We start from the raw sequence: 18,672 nt of genomic DNA on the forward strand, positions 1-18,672 counted from the left end.
CTGCTATGATATGAAGACTGATTCTCTGCTGACATGAAGCCAGATTCTCTGTTACGGGACCTCTCTCCTCTGCCTGGGTGCTGGGCCTAAATTTATGACAATGGACTGTTGCAGTGGTGGCTGACGTGAAGCCTGATTCTCTGCTATGACATGCAGACTGATTCTCTGCTGTCATGAAGCCAGATTGTCTGTTACGGGACCTCTCTGCTCTGCCTGTGTGCTAGGCCTAAATATATGCCAATGGACTGTTGCAGTGGTGGGTGACGTGAAGCCTCATTCTCTGCTATGACATGCAGACTGATTCTCTGCTGACATGAAGCCAGATCCTCTGTTACGGGAGCTCTCTCCTCTGCCTGGGTGCCGGGGCCTAAATTTATGACAATTGACTGTTGCAGTGGTGGGTGACGTGAAGCCTGATTCTCTGCTATGATATGAAGACTGATTCTCTGCTGACATGAAGCCAGATTGTCTGTTACGGGACCTCTCTGCTCTGCCTGTGTGCTAGGCCTAAATATATGCCAATGGACTGTTGCAGTGGTGGGTGACGTGAAGCCTCATTCTCTGCTATGACATGCAGACTGATTCTCTGCTGACATGAAGCCAGATCCTCTGTTACGGGAGCTCTCTCCTCTGCCTGGGTGCCGGGGCCTAAATTTATGACAATTGACTGTTGCAGTGGTGGGTGACGTGAAGCCTGATTCTCTGCTATGATATGAAGACTGATTCTCTGCTGACATGAAGCCAGATTGTCTGTTACGGGACCTTTCTCCTCTGCCTGGGTTCTGGGCCTAAATTTATGAAAATTGACTCTTACAGTGGTGGGTGACGTGAAGCCTGATTCTAGGCTATGATATGAAGACTGATTCTCTGCTGACATGAAGCCAGATTGTCTGTTACGGGACCTTTCTCCTCTGCCTGGGTTCTGGGCCTAAATTTATGAAAATTGACTCTTACAGTGGTGGGTGACGTGAAGCCTGATTCTCTGCTATGATATGAAGACTGATTCTCTGCTGACATGAAGCCAGATTCTCTGTTACGGGACCTCTCTCCTCTGCCTGGGTGCTGGGCCTAAATTTATGACAATGGACTGTTGCAGTGGTGGCTGACGTGAAGCCTGATTCTCTGCTATGACATGCAGACTGATTCTCTGCTGTCATGAAGCCAGATTGTCTGTTACGGGACCTCTCTGCTCTGCCTGTGTGCTAGGCCTAAATATATGCCAATGGACTGTTGCAGTGGTGGCTGACGTGAAGCCTCATTCTCTGCTATGACATGCAGACTAATTCTCTGCTGACATGAAGACAGATTCTCTGTTACGGGACCTCTCTCCTCTGCCTGGGTGCCGGGGCCTAAATATCTGAGAATGGACTGTTCCAGTGGTGGGTGACGGGAAGCCAGATTCTCTGCTATGGAACCTCTCTCCAATTGATTTTGGTTAATTTTTATTTATTTAATTTTTATTTTAATTCATTTCCCTATCCACATTTGTTTGCAGGGGATTTACCTACATGTTGCTGCCTTTTGCAGCCCTCTAGCTCTTTCCTGGGCTGTTTTACAGCCTTTTTAGTGCCGAAAAGTTCGGGTCCCCATTGACTTCAATGGGGTTCGGGTTCGGGACGAAGTTCGGATCGGGTTCGGATCCCGAACCCGAACATTTCCGGGATGTTCGGCCGAACTTCTCGAACCCGAACATCCAGGTGTTCGCTCAACTCTACTTGTGGGGCCTTTTTGGGTTGAGGATGGAGTCAAGCTCAACTCCCAGTCCTACTGCCAGTTTCTGGAAGACACCTTCTTCAAGCAGTGGTACAGGAAGAAGTCTGCAAGGTAAGAAAAACATGATTTTCATGCAGGACAATGCTCCATCACACGCGTCCAAGTACTCCACAACGTGGCTGGCAAGAAAGGGTATAAAAGAAGAAAATCTAATGACATGGCCTCCTTGTTCACCTGATCTGAACCCCATTGAGAACCTGTGGTCCATCATCAAATGTGAGATTTACAAGGAGGGAAAACAGTACACCTCTCTGAACAGTGTCTGGGAGGCTGTGGTTGCTGCTGCACGCAATGTTGATGGTGAACAGATCAAAACACTGACAGAATCCATGGATGGCAGGCTTTTGAGTGTCCTTGCAAAGAAAGGTGGCTATATTGGTCACTGATTTGTTTTTGTTTTGTTTTTGAATGTCAGAAATGTATATTTGTGAATGTTGAGATGTTATATTGGTTTCACTGGTAAAAATAAATAATTGAAATGGGTATATATTTGTTTTTTGTTAAGTTGCCTAATAATTATGTACAGTAATAGTCACCTGCACACACAGATATCCCCCTAAAATAGCTAAAACTAAAAACAAACTAAAAACTACTTCCAAAAATATTCAGCTTTGATATTAATGAGTTTTTTGGGTTCATTGAGAACATGGTTGTTGTTCGATAATAAAATTAATTCTCAAAAATACAACTTGCCTAATAATTATGCACACCTGATATAGGTTGTTGATGTCATTAGACCACACCCCTTCTCATTACAGAGATGCACATCACCTAATATGCTTAATTGGTAGTAGGCTTTCGAGCCTATACAGCTTGGAGTAAGACAACATGCATAAAGAGGATGATGTGGTCAAAATACTCATTTGCCTAATAATTCTGCACGTAGTGTATACTTGTGAATAAAGCAGTGATATGTAGATTAGCTTTCTGAGCAGATCTCAGTGTAGCAAAGCTATAGTACATAGTGTATATGATAAGTAGATGCTAGGACACAGCCCTGCCCTCAGCATGTCTAGTCCTGTCAATCATGGAAAGGGCGCATGTGCAGAGCACAGGGGGTGTTACAAAGCAGATGGTCAGAATAGTCAGCCCCGCCTCTGAGTGCTCGAATTGCTCATTTGCATATGACAAAAAACGCAGATATCTCTGCAGCTGTTTATCATACAGACACAAGAAAGGCCCTGTTTTAATCAGCCCTACAAGGCAGTATGTTTGGTTTAATAGGGTTGATCCTGGTGACAGAGCGGCTTTAAAGAAAATCTTTCACCGTTTTTTTGGTGTCCTAACTAAGGGCAACATAGTTACAGATCTCCTTAGCAAAATGCTGGGTCACTTTCCCTAATTGATCCACCCATTTTTCCAAAATCGAAATGGCTCAAGCACATGCCAATAAGTCCCCATATTTACGAGCTCATGGCTCTCCCCACCCATTTGCTGCCAATTCATATGGAAAAAAACGGATGGAGAGAGCGGTGAGCTCATGAATATGGGGACTCATTGTCATGTGCTTGAGTTGTTAGGATTTAAAAGTGAGAGCAGTAGAAAACTGGTGACAGATTTAAGACTAGAACAATGTTCGATTCTCATTCAGGAGGATCGGGCAGGTTCATGGTTTCAAAGGGCATTGTGTAATGCTGTATTTCCACTGCAGTGGCATTTGCTCCTGGTTCCCTGCAGATAACAACTGATCTTTGGAGGTACCAACAGCAGGACACCCTGGGATCATCTCCTACATACAATTCCAGATTAAAAATCTAAAATAAACGATAGAACAATTATGTGGCATATCTCTGCAATGTCTAAGATCATTTCAATCTGCATTTTATTTTATTTTTTCAGGATCTGGTGATGTGGTTGAGACTGTTCGCAGTAATTTTGTGGACGTGGCCGGATGGCAGACTGTAATGATAGGGTAACTACTTATTTGTACTATGCAGTGAAATCTCTTTGAGATGACCATCCAAAATGGCACTGAAAAATGGTCTTCTACACAGGGTGGTTCTCTCACAAAAGTGCATAATGTATGAAGGAAATGGAATCTGTCAGTGGAAATCTGGTCTAGATAAAGAGGTAGACTTTAGGTGACTCTATGAACTCCCGCAAGATCCTTCATAAAGGGGTTTCTGGTTACTTATATATTGATAAGTCACCATTATTAGATTACTGGGGTTCAACACCCTCCACCTTGACCAATAAGCTTTTTTGGGCAGCCGCATGCCCAAAAAAGCTGGAAACTGTAAAGTGAATGGAGCTGGAAGCAGATGGCTTCGTCCGTTGCGTAGTGGCTGTGCCGAGGTCCTGCAGATGAGCTCCCATTCAAGTGGCAGGAACAGCTGATTGGTGTGGATGTCTTGTGTCGGACCCCAACTGATCTAACATTAATTCTGAGCATAGGAATGTTTATCCATGATTAGTGAAGGAAAGTGCTGAAAAACCCCTTTAAGTGCAGTACTCATGTGACTTGAATGGAGCTGTGTTGCAGTTCCCTTTAAGCGGGTGTGGCTAGGGCATCAGAATGCCATGTCCTATCATCTATGGATCTACAACAGTGGCAAAAGTCAAACTGGACTGATCATAATGCTGTAGCATATCCTAGTTATATGCTAAAATATGGACTAATGGAAATATCACTTCAATGGAGATGTCTCACAATAATAACTCTGTTCATACGCCCCATAAGACATATCTACTTTACAGGTGGGATTCTCCACTAAGGTCCTCCCTACGTGCTCAGTAAAAGGGGCTCTAGCTCTGCCTAACCCTATTCTTTTGTGATGCCATATCTGTTCCCTAAGGTTATGAATCAAAGGAAATGTACACTTTTATGTTCCTTCAATATATCACGAAAAAAAACAACTCAACTTCTCAAAGAGTCAGGATGAAGTATCTCCTATAGTCTTGTGTCTACAGCTCCTCTACAGACCTATGTGTCTCTATGGTTACAGACTACAAATAAATCCTGTGTAGTCTGATCCTGGGGTCATGTATTACTCCACTCCTTATATTTTATCTTCTTGATATCACATGGAGAACATTGACTGAACTCAATTAACATTGTATTGCTTTATTTAATACTTAGATCAGATGGAAGAGGAACTGCAGAATTCCCCATCCCGGACACTATCTCCGAGTGGAAAAGCAAAATGATTTGCTTGTCAAAAGAAGAAGGTGTGGGTTTGACCAACGAGGCTGCAAATGTCACCACATTTATTCCTTTCTTTGTGGAGTTTACACATCCGCAATATTGTACCAGAGGAGAAAAGATCATCGCAGATGCAACTGTGGCAAACTACCTGAACAAGTGCATCAAGGTGAAAACTTCTTACACTGTCTCCTCTGTAACGTCTTCCATGTATAAACCACAGTGGGCTGTTCATTCAGCGTCCGAAAAAGTGGCAGCGAACTTTAACTTATTATATAATGTGACAGTTCATTTCTAGGAGGAAACACAGATGAATGGTACAATGTAGAGTTTTAAGAAAGAGTATTCTGATAATATTTTATGATGTGCTTACTAAAACATAAATGTCACAAGAGCTGGTAGAACCTCTATACTACACCACACAGGAGAGCTGACAGATCCTCTATACTACACCACACAGGAGAGCCGACAGATCCTCTATACTACACCACACAGGAGAGCTGACAGATCCTCTATACTACACCACACAGGAGAGCTGACAGATCCTCTATACTACACCGCACAGGAGAGCTGACAGATCCTCTATACTACACCACACAGGAGAGCTGACAGATCCTCTATACTACACCGCACAGGAGAGCTGACAGATCCTCTATACTACACCACACAGGAGAGCTGACAGATCCTCTATACTACACCGCACAGGAGAGCTGACAGATCCTCTATACTACATCACACAGCAGAGCTGACAGATCCTCTATACTACACCACACAGGAGAGCCGACAGATCCTCTATACTACACCGCACAGGAGAGCCGACAGATCCTCTATACTACACCACACAGCAGAGCTGACAGATCCTCTATACTACACCACACAGGAGCGCTGACAGATCCTCTATACTACACCACACAGGAGAGCTGACAGATCCTCTATACTACACTGCACAGGAGAGCTGACAGATCCTCTATACTACACCACACAGGAGAGCTGACAGATCCTCTATACTACACCACACAGGAGAGCTGACAGATCCTCTATACTACACCACACAGGAGAGCCGACAGATCCTCTATACTACACCACACAGGAGAGCTGACAGATCCTCTATACTACACCACACAGGAGAGCTGACAGATCCTCTATACTACACCACACAGGAGAGCCGACAGATCCTCTATACTACACCACACAGGAGAGCTGACAGATCCTCTATACTACACCACACAGGAGCGCTGACAGATCCTCTATACTACACCACACAGGAGAGCTGACAGATCCTCTATACTACACTGCACAGGAGAGCTGACAGATCCTCTATACTACACCACACAGGAGAGCTGACAGATCCTCTATACTACACCACACAGCAGAGCTGACAGATCCTCTATACTACACCACACAGCAGAGCTTACAGATCCTCTATACTACACCACACAGGAGAGCTGACAGATCCTCTATACTACACCACACATGAGAGCTGACAGATCCTCTATACTACACCACACAGGAGAGCTGACAGATCCTCTATACTACACCACACAGGAGAGCTGACAGATCCTCTATACTACACCACACAGGAGAGCTGACAGATCCTCTATACTACACCACACAGGAGAGCTGACAGATCCTCTATACTACACCACACAGGAGAGCTGACAGATCCTCTATACTACACCACACAGGAGAGCTGACAGATCCTCTATACTACACCACACAGGAGAGCTGACAGATCCTCTATACTACACCACACAGGAGAGCTGACAGATCCTCTATACTACACCACACAGGAGAGCTGACAGATCCTCTATACTACACCACACAGGAGAGCTGACAGATCCTCTATACTACACCACACAGGAGAGCTGACAGATCCTCTATACTACACCACACAGGAGAGCTGACAGATCCTCTATACTACACCACACAGGAGAGCTGACAGATCCTCTATACTACACCACACAGGAGAGCTGACAGATCCTCTATACTACACCACACAGGAGAGCTGACAGATCCTCTATACTACACCACACAGGAGAGCTGACAGATCCTCTATACCTACACCACACAGGAGAGCCGACAGATCCTCTATACTACACCACACAGGAGAGCTGACAGATCCTCTATACTACACCACACAGGAGAGCTGACAGATCTCTATACTACACCACACAGGAGAGCTGACAGATCCTCTATACTACACACACAGGAGAGCTGACAGATTCCTCTATACTACACCGCACAGGAGAGCTGACAGATCCTCTATACTACACCACACAGGAGAGCTGACAGATCCTCTATACCACACCGCACAGGAGAGCCGACAGATCCTCTATACTACACCACACAGGAGAGCTGACAGATCCTCTATACCACACCGCACAGGAGAGCCGACAGATCCTCTATACTACACCACAGGAAAGCGACAGATCCTCTATACTACACCACACAGGAGAGCCGACAGATCCTTATACTACACCACACAGGAGAGCCGACAGATCCTCTATACTACACCGCACAGGAAAGCTGACAGATCCTCTATACTACACCACAGGAGAGCTGACAGATCCTCTATACTACACCGCACAGGAGAGCCGACAGATCCTCTATACTACACCGCACAGGAGAGCTGACAGATCCTCTATACTACACCGCACAGGAGAGCTGACAGATCCTCTATACTACACCGCACAGGAGAGCTGACAGATCCTCTATACTACACCACAGGAGAGCCGACAGATCCTCTATACTACACCACACAGGAGAGCCGACAGATCCTCTATACTACACCACACAGGAGAGCCGACAGATCCTCTATACTACACCACACAGGAGAGCTGACAGATCCTCTATACTACACCACACAGGAGAGCTGACAGATCCTCTATACTACACCACACAGGAGAGCTGACAGATCCTCTATACTACACCACACAGGAGAGCTGACAGATCCTCTATACTACACCACACAGGAGAGCTGACAGATCCTCTATACTACACCACACAGGAGAGCTGACAGATCCTCTATACTACACAGCACAGGAGAGCTGACAGATCCTCTATACTACACCACACAGGAGAGCTGACAGATCCTCTATACTACACCACACAGGAGAGCTGACAGATCCTCTATACTACACCGCACAGGAGAGCTGACAGATCCTCTATACTACACCACACAGGAGAGCTGACAGATCCTCTATACTACACCACACAGGAGAGCTGACAGATCCTCTATACTACACCGCACAGGAGAGCCGACAGATCCTCTATACTACACCACACAGGAGAGCTGACAGATCCTCTATACTACACCACACAGGAGAGCCGACAGATCCTATATACTACACCACACAGCAGGGCTGACAGATCCTCTATACTACACCACACAGGAGAGCTGACAGATCCTCTATACCACACCGCACATGAGAGCCGACAGATCCTCTATACTACACCACACAGGAGAGCTGACAGATCCTCTATACCACACCGCACAGGAGAGCCGACAGATCCTCTATACTACACCACAGGAGAGCCAACAGATCCTCTATACTACACCACACAGGAGAGCCGACAGATCCTCTATACTACACCACACAGGAGAGCCGACAGATCCTCTATACTACACCACACAGGAGAGCCGACAGATCCTCTATACTACACCACACAGGAGAGCTGACAGATCCTCTATACTACACCACACAGGAGAGCTGACAGATCCTCTATACTACACCGCACAGGAGAGCTGACAGATCCTCTATACTACACCACACAGGAGAGCTGACAGATCCTCTATACTACACCACACAGGAGAGCTGACAGATCCTATATACTACACCACACAGGAGAGCTGACAGATCCTATATACTACACCACACAGGAGAGATGGCAGATTTTCTTTAAATAATGCTTTTTAAATGAAGTACAATATACAACTCACAAGTATCCTTACATTAATGTTTCAGGTGAAAATAACAATAGAAGGTTCAGGTTTTACGCCCAATTCCTTAAGTGATGATGGTGAGATCTGTATATGTAAAGGAGAAAGAACGTCTAAGAAATGGAGCTTGGATTTTAACTCCACAGGTGAGAACGTTTGTTATCTTTATCCATCAACTTTTTTGTACAATGAGTTTATTGATGCTTCTGAAATTTCTGATTCATCGTAACCTCTTTTGCCATTCAAAGGTGATATAAAAATCACTGTATCCGCATCAACAACATACATTTCCAATTCATGTGATGGGGCCAATGATGAATCTGAGACACCCCTCAGAGACACTGTCATAAAGACCCTTAAAGTAGAGGTAAGAATACTGAGCGCTGCTGTATCCGCAGTGTGTTTTATTACATTACTTTTACAAGTGACTACAATAAGCCTTGTGTGTCTTCTTGCTTGCCCTCTAGCGGCCTATTTTCCACCTATGTCTGCCTAGAGACTCTTTAGTAATGTTAAGAAACCCCCTCATTCACAAAATAAGTGTATCTAACAGAGGAAAAGGAGGAGGGAGAAGCAGCTTCATGTGCAGCGTGTCAGCGAAATAGCAGGAGAAGGGGAAAGGGAGGAGAGCAGCAGGGAGAGTACACAGAGCACTGATAGAGAATACTGCAGCGAGGAGGAAAGAGACTGACAACACAAACATTCACTCAGTTAGAGGACTCAAGAAATTATATGAGCAAATCAATAAAAAAAAAAAAAAAATTTGAATTAGAATCAGAATTTTTTGAACAATTTGGTGCAATATAACCCAACTTTTAAGTGATTAGATAAAGAGGTAAAGGAGGGATGGAAGAGGAGCAGAGGGGGAGACAGGGAGACAGAAAGGCAGGGAGAGAGAGGGAGACAGGGAAAGGAATAGAGGGAAAGGGTGAGAGAGAGGAACAGGAGGAGAGAGAAAAGGAGGGACAGAGGGAGAGAGGGAGAGAGGAAGAGAGGGAGAAAGAGATAAGGGCATATATACTGTGTGTATATATATATATATATAATGAGAGAGAGAGAGAGAGAGAGAGAAAGGGAGAGCAGACGTAGAAAAGAGGAAGGGGGAGAGGGAAAAAGAGGGTGACAGGGAGTGAAAGGCAGAGGAAGGGAGGAGAGTAAGAGAGGGAGACAGAGAGAGATAGAGAAGGAATGAGAGATATGTGTAGGGGAGGGGGAGAGGGAAAGTGACAGAGGGAGAGACAGAGGGGGGAACGAGGGAGGGAGAGTGAGAGAAAGAGGCAGGGAAAGGAATAAAAGCAGGCAGAGATGGGAAGAGAAGGTGGGAGAAAAAGAAGGGAGATTAAAAATGTGTGTCTTAACAAACTAATTTTCCATTTTTAGGCATATTAAAATCCTTATTGGACGACTATTCCCTATATAGGGCTCTTACCTTGTTCTGTGGCTTGGTTTCACTAAAAATCGATCTTTTAAAATATGCAAATGACTTCAGTACCAGCAAGTAGGGCGTCTACTTGCTGGTAGCCGCCGCATCCTCCTTTCAAAAAAACTTCTCTTTCGGGTGACGTCATCGGCGCAGGCGCACTGAGGGAGTGCTGAGTAAGCGAGCGTCCTTCTCTCAGAGCGCCTGCGCCGAATGAGTTGCAGGCGCGGGATTTGAATTGCAGACAGGGCCAGGCGGAGGAGGAGAGCGCTCCCTGTCAATCAGCAGGAGGAGGGGGCGTTTTTTTGAAAGGAGGATGCGGCGGCTACCAGCAAGTAGACGCCCAACTTGCTGGTACTGAAGTCATTTGCATATTTTAAAAGATCGATTTTTAGTGAAACCAAGCCACAGAACAAGGTGAGAGCCCTATATAGGGAATAGTCATCCAATAAGGATTTTAATATGCCCAAAAAAGAAAAATGAGTTTTGGGGGTGACAGAAGCCCTTTAAAGGTTCCTCTCATCATGCAGACAATGTTAATACAAGGTACTTACTAATGTATTGTGATTGTCCATATTGCCTCCACTGCTGGCTGGATTCCTTTTTCCATCACATTATACATATTATGGTTATGGCTACAGATGAGCGAATCGAAGTTTCCGAATTTAATTCACACCGAATTTAAATTTCCTCACGCTTCGTGGTAACAAATCGTATTTTAAAATGGCTGCTGCACGTGTGAGGACATGGCGCAAGGAACTCTGGGAAGGCGGGTTCACCCATAAAGCCATGCATGCAGCCAATCAGCAGCCAGCCAGCCCCTGTGATATTTCAACAAGGGTCAGCCGGCACTCCGTTTGTAGGCGTGGTGCACGAGTCCAGGGCCGAAGTCCAGGTACAAGTGAAAGAAAAGACCGGCACTCACTTTATCTTCAAAAGTTTTTCTCTTTATTCGCCACACATAAAATATTCGGTGACGCGCGTTTCGGCTCTGCTGCAAGCCTTTCTCAAACCAATGGCATATAACAGAGTCACACAATATACGTGATTTAAATAGACCGCCACAGCGGAAATGATATCATGTAGTCATGGTAATTTAAACAAACAAAATGGAGTAAAAAGAAAAAAAGAGAGAGCAAAGGGGGAGGGAACAAAAGGAAAAAGGGAAAAACAAAGTAACAATTTAGATAATCAGATACACGTGAGAAGCAGCCCAATCGCAACAACATCAATGAAAATAGTAGCAATCATAGATTCTTATGAAATTCTCTAGATAATCGTAGTAGCTTGCAATTCAGATGATGCGGTTGGGGAGTTCCTCACGTTTTCTGTAAAAATACAAGAAAACAAAGTATAAGCTTGACATACACTTAAAGAAAACAAACATCTACAGGAAGCTATGGAGATCATACTCCCGGTTTAACCCCATGGGTTCCAGTGTCTGAAGTGTATGAATCCAATAGGATTCACGCTTCTTTAACATTTTTAAACGATTACCACCTCTTCGAGGTTGTTGTACCTGCTCAATAATTTGAAAGCGCAATTGCGCAATATTGTGCTTACAGCGATCAAAATGGTGAGGAACCGGTAGGAGTAAATTGTTTTTTCTAATAGTGGACTTGTGCTTGGAGAAGCGGTCCTTCATTCGCATGGATGTTTCACCTATATATAACAACCCACAAGGGCACTTGAGTAAATATATGATAAAACTGCTATTACATGTGAAAAGGCCTCGAACTGGAAAGCGCTTGCCTGTATGGGGATGCGTAAAATATTCCCCTTTAATTACACTTGAACAGTGTATACACCCCAGGCAAGGGAATGTGCCCTTTCTAGGAGTAGATAAAGTCTTCTGACGCTTCTCAGTTTGAGCACTGCCCACATCTGCCCTCACTACCATATCGCGAATGTTTTTATTACGTTTATAACACAATAATGGAGGATTTTTAAACTCCTCAATAGAGGGATAAGCTCTGGACAAAATGTTCCAATGCTTAGAAAAAATAAAGCGACACCTATTAACCCATGGATGGAACTTAGTAACAAATGGTATACGTAATCCCCTGGACTCCTGTTTAGGGGTCAAGGAGGTGACCCTACCTCTCTCACTATTCAGCAGTGCTGTGGGATACCCTCTATTCTCAAATCTCATAGACATTTCATCAAGACGTTTTTCTTTCACTTCAGTATTGGAAACAATCCTACGTACCCTTTGAAATTGGGAATGGGGTAATGCTTTTTTTACTGTGGGAGGATGATAGCTTGAGAAATGGAGAAGAGAATTTTTATCGGTATTTTTGATATACAAATCAGTCACAATTGACCCACCTGCACCCTTAATGACCAGGGTGTCCAAAAAATTAATCTCATGATCACTATAATGCAGAGTAAACTGCAGCTCGGGCCAAATCGAATTTAAAAATTCTGAAAAGGCACGAAGGGATCGAATGCCGCCCCGCCATACACAAAACACGTCATCGACGAATCTTCGCCAAAAAATACAATGGATTTTAAACAGATCATTGCTGTAAATATATTTGTCTTCAAACCATGACATGTATGAATTTGCATATGGCGGTGCGGCATTCGAGCCCATCGCGGTCCCACAGCACTGCTGATAGTAGGTGTCCTGAAATAAAAAATAATTTTCAGTTAAAATAATTCCAAGAAGTTTCAGGAAAAATTCTTTAGCACCTTCACTATGAGAGGAGAAGGATAGAAGCCACTCTGCAGCCCGTATACCCTTCCAGTGAACAATAGAAGTGTACAGAGAACAAACGTCAAAGGTTACTAATAAATCATCATCCTGTAACACCAGGGCTCCAACCTCACGCAAAAATTGATTCGTATCAAGCAGGAAAGATGGCATATTTTTGGTCAGGGGTGTCATAACCTTTTCAAGTAAAATAGCTGGTGGAGACAAAATAGAGTCAGTCAAGGCCACAATAGGCCGACCCGGTGGCTGAGACAAAGATTTGTGCACTTTGGGCAGTGTATAGAACACCGGTGTTACAGGATGATGATTAATCAGATATTCCCCCAATTTGGGGTCAATAATCTGCTGTGAGATAAATATATCAACCAAAGTACACAATTTCTTTTTAATAATGTATACCGGATCGCCATCCAGTGGACGATATACATCGGTATTGGCCAGCTGGCCCAGAATCTCATTGACATAATACTCCTTGTCCATCAGGACAAGAGCACCCCCCTTGTCAGCAGGCTTGAAAATCAGGCTATCGTCCCCCAATAGGTTATCGATAGCCCGCTTTTCAAGACGCGACAAGTTGTGGTTTACATGGAATCCACTCTGTCGTATCTCCTGCTGCCCCTGTGATGTCACAGCACTATAAATAACCTCAGCCATCTTGGATCCTGCCATTTTCCAGTGTACTTAGTGCAGAGAGAGACGTCAGCAGGCGCTAGGGACAGTGCTAGGAAAGACTTTATTGTGCTAAAAAAAAAACACTATTTACAAGTTCAGGGAAAGATTATTCAAGGTGTAGGGAAAGGATAGGGAGGAATCATTCCACAGCATTTATGTTAAACAGGGTTCAGTAGTGGAGGTTACAGCCTGGGTAATAGGAACAATCCTATTACACCTTGCTGCACTGACTGCGGATCCAAATTGCCATTATACAGCTCTGTAATTCCAGCAAACCGTTCTTGTTATTGGGGTGCAAGTGCTGTGTGATACAGCCATTAATAGGGTTTATTACAAGGAAATATTTCTACATCTTATTGGCCATTGTGCGGGGCAGTTATATGTTCTAAAGCACTTTTTGGCTTTTATTAGTGGGAAAAAAGGGCTTATTAGCCATTGTGTGGTGAAGTGCAAAAATTACAGCCCTTTTTGTCGTGTATAAGCGGCACAAAAAAATATATATTTGTCAAAAAGCGGTGCAGTTATATGTTCTAAAGCCTTTTTTTGCATGTATTAGTGGCACAAAAAAAGTATTTGCCGTTGTGTGGTGAAGTGAGAAAATTGCAGACTTTTTTGGGGTGTTTTAATTTCCTTTTTTTTTTTTACTTACATTTGATCTAACATTATGTCAGATAGAGAAGTGCCAGGGCCTGCAGAGGGGAGTGACAGAGGCCTAAATGTTTCTGGTGCAGGCAAAGGTGACAGCAGAGTAAGGGGGCATGGCAGCAGGAGTCACAGCGAGAGGCCTGAGCTCCCGGTGTCTTCTAGTGGTCGTGTCTCGACCAGCAACCCAGCAGTTCTTGAATGGTTGACTCGGTCATCCACTTCATCCCAAGTGACATCAGACACCCCCAGCCAAGAGTCGGTGGGTTCGTTATACACAACCCTTAGCTGGCATGGCCTGGGAGCTGGCCCTGTGCCCTCACCTGTCATCAACCTGCCTCTGTCCTTTCTGTTCCCTCAGCCAGGGAAGTATTATATGCTGTGGGTTCAGCCCCACTATACAGCGAGGACAAGCTACTAGAGGACAGTCAGCAGCTACAGGCCAGCCAAGATGTGGAGGAGTAGTGATGAGGAGAGTGGTGTGGGAGCTGGTGTTGGGAGCGGTGAGGCTCCTGACTGAGAGACCGTTGAAGAGGACATCAGTGATGTGCAGACAGTACTCGGTGATGTAGCTGATCGCTCTTGGGAGCTGGGTGAATTAGAGGCATCATCATTATCAGGAGAGGAGGGTGGCAGCTTGCCCTTGAGATAGCAACGGAGCCAGCAAGTCACTAGCGTGGCCGGGAGTCAGCAAGGTGGCAGTAGTGGGAGGTCGGTAGCCAAACGTGCCTGGGTAGACCACCCGCTTTGCAGGATCCTACCTGCCCGGAAAGTAGTGGTGCAGGGGTTCACAGAAGCAGCGGCTTTAGCAGTCAGTGCGCAGTGTTGGGGGTAAAATCACCTACTCGGCGGTGTGGCAGTTTTTTGTTAAGCCACCAGAGGAGATGAACATGGCTATTTGTAGAATCTGTGGGCAGAAGGTGAAGCGCGGCCAGGGTGCCAATGTTGGCACCACGGCCCTGTGCCAACATATGCAGCGTCACCATAAAGTGGCCTGGGAGAACCGTGGCTCCGATGTGGTGGTCCAGCCTGCCGCAGCAACTGCTGTATCACCCAGTGGCACGCACTCGGTTTCAGGCAGTCAAGGCTCCACCACCTCAGCCGAAGAGAGCTGTCTGTCCTTCCCATCAACTGCTGGTCCTGATGCTCCTGCTCCTCCTCCTCCTCCTCGTCAGTCATTCCGTCGGCAATCGATCACCGAAGCGATTGCCAAGAAACAACAGTATGCGTGCACTCACCCAACGGCGCAAAAGCTAAATGGGCTCCTGTCCAAGTTGCTGGTGCTGCAGTCCCTCCCTTTCCAGTGGTGGATTCTGCACCTTTCAGAGAACTGATGGCTTGTGACGAGCCAAGGTGTAGAGTCCCAAGCCGTCATTTCTTTGCCAAAAAGGCAGTACCTAGAGCCTATCTGTGGCTGCCAAAGTGCACAGCAGCGCCGATTTGTGGAGCTGTAACTACGGTCATGGACAGTACATGTCCTTTACGGCCCACTGGTGTATGTGGCTCCTGCACAGCCACACCAGCAACTTGGCCAGGTGAGGCCGCTTCCGCATCCACATTGTCACGCCGTTGGTTCTGCAACAATGTCCACCTCTGCCTCCTCATCCTCCACTGTGTTCTCAGCCTCCACTGCAGGGACAATTCACAGTGCCCCCCCCAGCATTCCACATGTGCAGGGCACGGCGGTGTCACGCTGTTCTGCACCTCGTTTGCCTGGGCGAACTGAGTCATACAGGGGAGGAACTGATCAAGAAATCGAATCCTGTCTTTCTCCGCGACAACTCAAAATCGGAACCATGGTGACCGACAATGGGAAGAACATGGTGTCGGTGCTGCGTCAAGGAGGGATGAGCCATACGCCCTGCATGCCACACGTGTTCAATCTGGTTGTCAAGCGGTTTCTGAAGTCTTCCACCCATCTGCAAGACATCCTAAAAATGTCCAGGAAACTTTGCATGCACTTCAGCCACTTGTACACCGCAAAGCACACCTTCCTTGATCTGAAGCGGCAGAACGACATCCCCCAACATAGACTGATATGCGACGTTTCCACCCATTGGAATTGCAACCTCCATATGTTGGACCGACTATATGAACAGAGAAAGACCATAAGCAATTTCTTGATGATCCAAGAGGACAGGAGTACTCCTCTGTGTAACTTCGATGTCAGCCAGTGGCAGCTCATGGGTAATACCTGCCACCGCCGTTTGCTTAGGCCCTTTGAGGAGGTTACTTTACTTGTCAGTCGCCAAGACTACGGGATGAACAACGTCATTCCACTGCTTCATGTCCTGGAACTGAAGATGTGTCACCTAGATCTCACGGCCACATGAGTCCTGTGGGGCTGAACTGGAGGAGGGGGAGGACATTGGAGCACAAGCAATGTGTAGTGAAATGGGCGGTTTTTACACACAGGTGACAGGAGAGAAGGAGCAGGAGCAGCCAGAGGAGCTACAGGGCAATAAGAAAGACGAGTTAGAGGACCCAGACACACCATGGCAGTATGCAGTGGAGATGGAGGCAGGGAGTCCCTCCGAGTCACTTGCACAAATGGCCCGATGCATGCTCAATTGCTTGCGTAGTGACAGCCGAATTATCACCATTCGGCAGAGGGATGACTTCTGGCTCTCCACATTGTTAGACCCTCGGTACCGATCCAAAATGGGGGCCTTTTTTACACCCACTGAGAGGGAGGACAAACTATACTACTTTATAGACATCCTATGTAGCAAGTTGGCCGCTGCCTATCTGCGCCATCGTCCATCCTCTCGCAGGTCTGACTGGGGGGCCTCTGCGCTCATGTTCCTCTGCCATGGCTGCTGTGGCAGGGTGGGGGGTAGGAGCAGTTATGGCTCCATCATGCATCAGACTAGATCATCCACGGTGCCACACCAACACTTTGACAAAAGAGACTGGTTTCTTCTGGCTACCAGCCTCAGCTACTATTCTGATGCTGCCACCCGCCTGATGCCACACATCTGATGCCAAGTGCTTCTTCTTTCACCTACCATCTTCAGCTGGTACTGGTATTGCCACCCACCTCCCCGGGTCACTCTGTGGTCTCCTGATGCTGCTGCCACCTCCACACTATGTCACCTTGCTACTCTGTGGTCTCCTGATGCTGCTGCTGCCACCTCCATACTGTCATTGTGCCACTCTGTGGCCTCCTCCTGATGCTGCTGCTGCCGCCACCTACATACTCTGTCATTCTGCTACTCTGTGGACTCCTGATGCTGCCGCTACCTCCAGACTCTGTCATAGGGCCACCCTGTGGACTTCTCATGCTGTTTCCACCCTCCCCATTTCATGACTGGGCCACTATTTTGCCTTTTGGCCTGGCTGACATCATCGTGTATTTGACCCTTCTTCTGATCTGTCAAAAGGAAGGAAAAATGAGACGCATAACGGATCCTGTCTGTGTAGCAGCTTTAAGGCCTGTATGGTCCCATCAGAATAGGCTTGTAATTTGGTAGCCAAAAGCAGGAGTGGGTACAAAACACAGAAGATCATCTCTGTTTTGGATCCACTCCTGTTTTTTGGGGGCATTAGCAATACTGATGGATTACTGACCAAATGCTGACCGAGTGAAGGCGGGTGGCCAACAGACAGGATCCATTTTTTGGGAGTTATTGTTCTGATAGATCAGAGGAAGGGCAAAATAATCAGTGACGTTGACACAAACTTACTGCTGACCCCCTCTGCACTCTGTCGGGGGGCTCTACTTGTATAAGCATTTAATAGAACAGATTCTGTAGACATCTATGTGGAATCAGCTGACGAGGGTGTAAAAGGAGCGCGCGTCTTCTTGGCGCTAACATCGACCTGTAAGGCTGAGTTCATTCTTGAGTTATTTTTATCAGTTTTGGTTCCGTGACTGCCCAAATAAGTGACATGTGCAGTGATTCGAAGAGCGACGCCTGTCATCTGCATGTCATACTGACTCACAGTAATTTTTCACTACCACAGTAGACTCCCTATGTGTGTTACTGCAAGGCACAGTGTTCTACACCACTATAAAGGCACTCTGCAGCCATAAAATAGCCATTTTTAACGTGAGTCACCGCAAATAAGTTCGATTGATCCGAATTTTTACGAAAAATTCGGCGAACCGGACAAATTTAATTTTTGAAAAATGAGCTCATCTCTAGTTACGACCACCCAGGAAAAGGCGCCTTCCTCTCGGTGCAGTGGTGGCTATAATACCATAATACGAACAGTGTATAATGTGATGGAAAAATGAATCCATCCAGCAAAGGAGGCAATATGGACAAACACAATACATTAGTAAGTGGCTTGTATTAGTAACATAGTAACATAGTACATAAGGCCGAAAAAAGAAATTTGCCCATCCAGTTCGGCCTATTATC

General features: G+C 45.9%; 1 protein-coding gene across 2 annotated transcripts in view; it reads left to right on the forward strand.

Annotated features, from left to right (window-relative positions):
* LOC122941440 (ovostatin-like) overlaps positions 1–18,672 on the forward strand; it is a 114,306-nt gene that overhangs the window by 53,638 nt on the left and 41,996 nt on the right. For both annotated transcript variants that reach the window (XM_044298706.1, XM_044298707.1), the window contains 4 exons: positions 3,613–3,685; positions 4,853–5,084; positions 8,881–9,001; positions 9,104–9,222. In XM_044298706.1, coding sequence (XP_044154641.1) covers positions 3,613–3,685; positions 4,853–5,084; positions 8,881–9,001; positions 9,104–9,222 — 545 coding nt within the window. The remainder of the gene's footprint in view (positions 1–3,612; positions 3,686–4,852; positions 5,085–8,880; positions 9,002–9,103; positions 9,223–18,672) is intronic.

The sequence above is a fragment of the Bufo gargarizans genome, chromosome 6, assembly GCF_014858855.1.
Source record: "Bufo gargarizans isolate SCDJY-AF-19 chromosome 6, ASM1485885v1, whole genome shotgun sequence".
NCBI lineage: Eukaryota > Metazoa > Chordata > Amphibia > Anura > Bufonidae > Bufo > Bufo gargarizans.